This window comes from Hordeum vulgare, chromosome 5H (assembly GCF_904849725.1).
Source record: "Hordeum vulgare subsp. vulgare chromosome 5H, MorexV3_pseudomolecules_assembly, whole genome shotgun sequence".
Taxonomy (NCBI): domain Eukaryota; kingdom Viridiplantae; phylum Streptophyta; class Magnoliopsida; order Poales; family Poaceae; genus Hordeum; species Hordeum vulgare.
Window position 1 is genome coordinate 414,576,939 of NC_058522.1, and position 6,219 is coordinate 414,583,157.

The 6,219-nt window shown below is 50.3% G+C and overlaps 1 protein-coding gene across 1 annotated transcript; it reads left to right on the plus strand.

The window, feature by feature from the left end:
• Window positions 1–3,726: 3,726 nt before the first annotated feature.
• On the plus strand, window positions 3,727–5,421 carry LOC123397579 (UDP-glycosyltransferase 90A1-like). Its single transcript, XM_045092116.1, has one exon. The coding sequence runs from the start codon at window positions 3,814–3,816 to the stop codon at window positions 5,269–5,271; it is 1,458 nt and encodes a 485-aa protein (XP_044948051.1). The 5' UTR covers window positions 3,727–3,813; the 3' UTR covers window positions 5,272–5,421.
• The last annotated feature ends 798 nt before the right edge of the window (window positions 5,422–6,219 follow it).

The following is a 6,219-nucleotide window of genomic DNA, read 5'->3' on the forward strand; positions in this document are numbered from 1 at the left end:
GGGCAGCATCTACGCATCGTCCACAAAACTTTTTGTGTTCTACCCGAGATAACATCTACGCATGAACCTAGCTCATGATGCCACTGTTGGGGAACACTACATGGGAAACAAAAAATTTCCTACGCACACGAAGACCTATCATGGTGATGTCCATCTACGAGTAGAGATTAGATCTACATACCCTTGCAGATCACTCAACGGGAAGTGCTAAGAAACGTGGTTGATGTAGTGGAACGTCTTCACGTCCCTCGAACCGTCCCACGATCCGTCCCATGAACCGTCTCACGATCCGTCCCACGATCAGTTCCGATCTAGTGCCGAACGGACGGCACTCCGCGTTCAGCACACGTACAGCTCGATGATGATCTCGGCCTTCTTGATCCAGCAAGAGAGACGGAGAAGTAGAGGAGTTCTCCAGCAGCGTGACGGCGCTCCGGTGATGGTGATGATCTACTCCTGCAGGGCTTCACCCGAGCTTCGCAGAAATCCGATCTAGAGGTGAAACTGTGTGGTTTAGGCTAGACTTGCACGTGGCAAAGTTGGGTCTCAAATCAGCCCCAAACCACCAATATATATAGGAGGGAGGGGGAGTGCTAGCCTTGAGGCACAAGGCCTCAAGGGTGCGCCGGCCAAGGGAGGAGGAGGACTCCTCCAATTCGGTCTAGGAAGGAGGAGTCCTCTTCTTCCTTCCTACCTCCCTCTTTCCCTTTTTCTTTTATTTTCTTTTGGTATTTTCTTATGTGGCGCCATGGGCCCCTTGGGCTGACTCCACTAACCCACTAAGGACTTGTGGCGCCACCCTAGTGCCTTGGGTTCACTCCCGGGTGGGTGGGCCCCTCCCGGTGAACTCCCGGAACCCATTCATCACTCCCGGTACACTGCCGGAATTCCCCGAAACTTTTCGGTGACCAAATGAAACCATCCTATATATCAGTCTTCGTTTCCGGACCATTTCGGAAACCCTAGTGACGTCCGTGATCTCATCCGGGATTCCGAACAACATTCGGCAACCACACATATAACTCAACTATACTAAAACATCATCGAACCCTAAGTGTGCAGACCCTGTGGGTTCGAGAACTATGTAAACATGCCCCGAGGCGCTCCTCGGTCAATATCCAATAGCGGGACCTGGATTCCCATATTGGATCCTACATATTCTCCGAAGATTTATCGGTTGAACCTCAGTGTCAAGGATTCATATAATCCCGTATTTCATTCCCTTTCTCCTTTGGTATGTTACTTGCCCGAGATTTGATCGTCGGTATCCGCATACCTATTTCAATCTCGTTACCGGCAAGTCTCTTTCCTCATTCTTTAATACAAGATCCCGTGACTTACACTTAGTCACATTGCTTGCAAGGCTTGTGTGTGATGTTGTATTACCGAGTGGGCCCCGAGATACCTCTCCGTCATACAGAGTGACAAATCCCAGTCTTGATCCATACTAACTCAACAGACACCTTTGGAGATACCTGTAGAGCACCTTTATAGTCACCTAGTTATGTTGCGACGTTTGATGCACACAAGGTATTCCTCCGGTGCCAGTGAGTTATATGATCTCATGGTCAAAGGAACAAATACTTGACACGCGGAAAACAATAGCAATAAAACGACATGATCAATATGCTACATTCATAGTTTGGGTCTGGTCCATCACATGATTCTACTAATGATGTGATCCCGTTATCAAGTGACAACACTTGTCTATGGTTAGGAAACCTTGACCATCTTTGATCAACGAGCTAGTCAACTAGAGGCTTACTAGGGACAGTGTTTTGTCTATGTATCCACACACATGTATTTGAGTTTCCAATCTATACAATTATAGCATGGATAATAAACGATTATCACGAAGAAAGAAATATAATAATAACTAATTTATTATTGCCTATAGGGCATATTTTCAACAAGTGGCGCGCCTTCGGCTCGCTCTAGTGCTAGTAGTCGTCGATAGATGGTCCTACAAACATGGATGTTCATGAATATATCAAAAAATTACCCTAAAGAATCCCCCAAATACCAAATGGTTTACATCAATACACGACCCAACGTCAAAAACAAGATTACACAGCTCACGGCGGCCAAACTAGTTGAACCAAACCCCGCACAACTATTTACTTGCGGTTGGATTCATTCTTTGCTGAGTGTTTACAAGTTTATCCTTCCAATCTACAACTCTCTTCATCGATCGTTGGTTATCTTCAGGGCTAAAACGTCAATCCGTACATGTTCATCACTTCAGCATATGGACAAAGAACAACATCGACTGAATGAAACAAGATCTAATAGAGACACACCTTAACACGCCTCCGACGATGCTAGATGTGCCATCGGGACGATGGTCTAACGTGGGAGATGTTATTTCTGCTAAGGGGCATCACCACCACCACACAACCCTACCCAAGATGTTGAACCCAACAAAGACGACAGCATGGCCCCTCCCACTCGCATAGGTGGGGTCCTCCACAATGGGTTGGACCGATGCATCGGGGGGGGGGGGGGTAAGAAAGAAACTTGATCACCTAAGTCTTTTCTTGATTATGATTACATTCAAAATTGACTACGCTTGCTATCTCATCCGTGAGTTTCGAATGCAATGGATCGTTTGACATTTTGAACGCCCCATACAAGGGCACCTCCAAACGAACCTTTAAAGACACTTAATTGTTCAAAAGAAATCAATTTTGAGAAGTTCAACTATACCTAGTTGAACCTCTAATGTTATAACAGCTATTTTTTGCACCTAAGGCAACTTTCAGCAAAATACCCCCTTTCCATCGCGCACCCACCTCTCTATCTTGCTTGGCCGACTCCATGACGGCGCTATCCCCACCGTGTTTCTTGCCTCCGGCAACCACCCCGCATAACGGCCAACACCCTGCAGCCCCGCCAACCTTCGCTCGCCAATTTCCGACGAGATTTCAGGGAGAAACCGACATTTTTCCCTACACCTTTTGTCTTTTTGATTATCTCCGACCACAATAACCCTCCTTCTCCTCGTCCTAGCCTGGCGATGCTCCACCCCTCTTCCCCGACCAAGACCAAAGCTGCTCCACACGTGGAGGAGCACCTACAAAAATTTCACCTACATGAAGAAAACCTATAAAGGAAAGTAGTCGATGGCTGTCATCGTATTAATCCTCTCATTCCGAACAACACCATGGCGCCACTAGAAAAAGGATGAGGGGAAGAACGCATTTTGATTCAGAAGCAACCCAGACATGGACCCGGCCAAAGAATGAATTTTGGCTAATTTCTCGACCACCGTGCAAGGTGAGCATTTATTAAATTACTTTTAGGGAGCATCAATTTTAGGTCCTAGCTAGCTCATGGACATGATTTAGTGACGAGAAGTCTATGGTTGACCGTATGGAAAGAAGAACAATGAAGTAAAAAAACAGAGAAAAAGAGACTTTCATCTCGGGTCTCATTCGATTGAGAAATTAAGTTTGAGTTTGGATAGCTCCACACTTTTTTTAACTTCTCATATTTAAGGAATTAAGGTTTGAAAAGATGGTTGAGTTTTTGATAATGCTAACTGGTGAACGTTCGCTGGGAAGGATCGTCCCACGAACACATGAGCAACGGATGACAGCTCTTTTTTAAATGTCTTCAGTGCCTTGAGATGTCATGCTTGTTTGAAGAATTTGTCACTATCCACAACTAAACTTGTTATAAAAACGTTCGCAATTGCCATCTCTCAGCGAAGTTTGCCAGCTAAGACATGCCTTAAATTTTGAGGGTGCTGTCAAAGACGCCCTATAATAGGCGCTAAAGACCACCACACCCATTCCAAGCACTGAAGCAAGCATGGCTCCTAGTGCTACCCTTCCATGTGATGATGCCGGCCGTGAGCTCCCTCACGTTGCCATCTTCCCATTCATGGCGAGAGGCCACACCATCCCGCTCACCCACCTGGCGCACCTCCTACTACGCCGGCGCCTCGCCACCGTGACCTTCTTCACCACCCCAGGCAACGCGGCCTTCGTACGTGCCGCTCTGCCCGACGGCGTCGACGTGGTCGAGCTTCCGTTTCCGGACGGGGACGGCCACGCTTCGCAGGGTGCGGAGAACGTCGAGGGTGTTGCGTCGGCGTCCTCCTTCGCCGCCTTCGCAGAGGCCACGTCGGCGCTGCGGCCGCACTTCGAGGAGGCGCTCGCGGCCATGCGTCCCCCCGCCACCCTGCTCGTCGCTGATGCGTTCCTGTACTGGACCGGAGAGTCGGTCACCGCGCTCGGCATCCCAAGGGTGTCCTTCCTAGGAACTTCAGCTTTTGCGCACGTCATGCGGGAGGCGTTCGTGCGCGACAAGCCAGGATGTGGGCCTCTGCTGTGCGACGCTACGGCCGGCGCCACGGACACCTACACGGTGCCGGAGTTCCCGCACGTCCAGTTCCTGCTGGCCGATATCCCTCCGTTGCCCTTGCCGGCGATAGTCCTCGACGCGAAGATGGGGATGGCGGTCGCCGGGAGCCGCGGCGTGATCATGAACACCTTCCACCACCTCGAGAGCAGCTACATCGATCACTGGGACCGGCACGTCGGGCCCAGGGCCTGGCCCATCGGCCCCTTATGCCTAGCACGGCAACCTTCTTCCACCGTCGTGGACGAAGTCCATAACGCCAAGCCCTCATGGCTGCGATGGCTGGATGAGAAGGCAGCCGCCGGCCAGTCCGTGCTCTTCGTCGCGCTCGGGACGCTGTTGGCGGTGTCGGACGAGCAGCTCAAGGAGGTGGCGCGAGGGCTGGAAGACGCACAGGTGAACTTCCTGTGGGCAGTGCGGTCAGACGATAGTGCTGACCTCGGCTCAGGATTCCACGAGCGCGTCCAAGGTAGGGGCATGGTAACGGGAGGGTGGGTGGACCAACCGGCAATCCTCCAACATGACTGTGTGAGAGGATTCCTAAGCCACTGCGGATGGAACTCGGTGCTGGAGAGCGTCTGCGCCGGCGTGCCATTGGCGGTGTGGCCCATGGCGTTTGACCAACCTCTCAACGCCAAGCTGGTTGTTGATGAACTTAAGGTCGGTGTCAGGGTCAGGTCTGCCGGAGGTTTGGTTAAGGGTGAGGAGGTCTCGAGGGCGGTGAGGGAGATAATGCTAGGGGAGACAAGGGGGTCGGCGGTGAAGAACGCGGCGGTTCTGGCGGGGCAGGCACATCACGCCATGTCCGCTGGTGGTTCGTCGTGGAAAAAGGTGGAGGAGATGATTAGCGTGTTGTGTGGACAGCCGACAGACAACCCTAGCAAGGCACACGTCGGTGGCAAGTAGCATGTGCAACGAAAAATATCATCAATGTAGCATGTGCAACGAAAAATATCACCAAAAATTCCTGCCACTTATTGTAAAAAAAAATTATTGTAAAATAACTAGGCGTGATGTCTGTGCGAATAAAGATCTCCGGTAACGGATTTGTTATTAGTTTTGGTCTTTCTCATGTGACTGAGAAATAATTATTTCTAAGTCATGCCAAAGAATTATGTGATCTAAAGTCAAGGTTCCTGCAAATATAAATTGCTCGGAGCAGTTAATAAAATTGAGGAATTCTGCACCTCACGAGATAAAGACATCTGCAACCCCGACCCTTGAATCTTCTACAACGCTCCGAACCACGTAGTTTGCACTGCGAAAGCCATCCAACACAGTCTTGTATCTGTTCATATAGTGATCCGAATATGATTTTTCGTGCAGATCAGAGACAAACGTGTGGGAGGTTTGCAGGAGTCCGGACAACTTCTTTGTCCGATTCTAACCGCCTTGGCCCACGAAAAACCCTTCCCTCATCTCGCGCGCGCTTCTCGTCCTGCGACAGCTGCCCGCATTCATGCCGCTGTAGAGCGATCACTCCCCGTTGAAGAGCACACAAGACCTCTCACTGGTACCGACATTGAAGCGGCTCGCCAACCAAGGGCGCTGTTGTTGGGGAACGTTGCATGGAAAACAAAAAAAATTCCTATGCATACCATTGTACGAGAGGGAGATTGGATCCACATACCCATGTACATCGCTAAGAGGGAAGCGTTAAGAAACGCGGTTGATGTAGTGGAACGTCCTCGCGATCCAAATCGTCCCCGCCCCACGATCCGTCCCGACCTAGTGTCGTACGGACAGCACCTCCGCGTTCAGCACACGTACAGCTCGACGATGATCTGTGCCTTCTTGATTCAGCAAGAGGGGGCGGAGAGGTAGATGAGTTATCCGGCAGCGCGACGGCGTGAC

Excerpts from the sequence above, each read along its gene's own strand:
- LOC123397579 (XM_045092116.1), top strand. The coding sequence starts at position 3,814 with ATGGCTCCTAGTGCTACCCTTCCATGTGATGATGCCGGCCGTGAGCTC.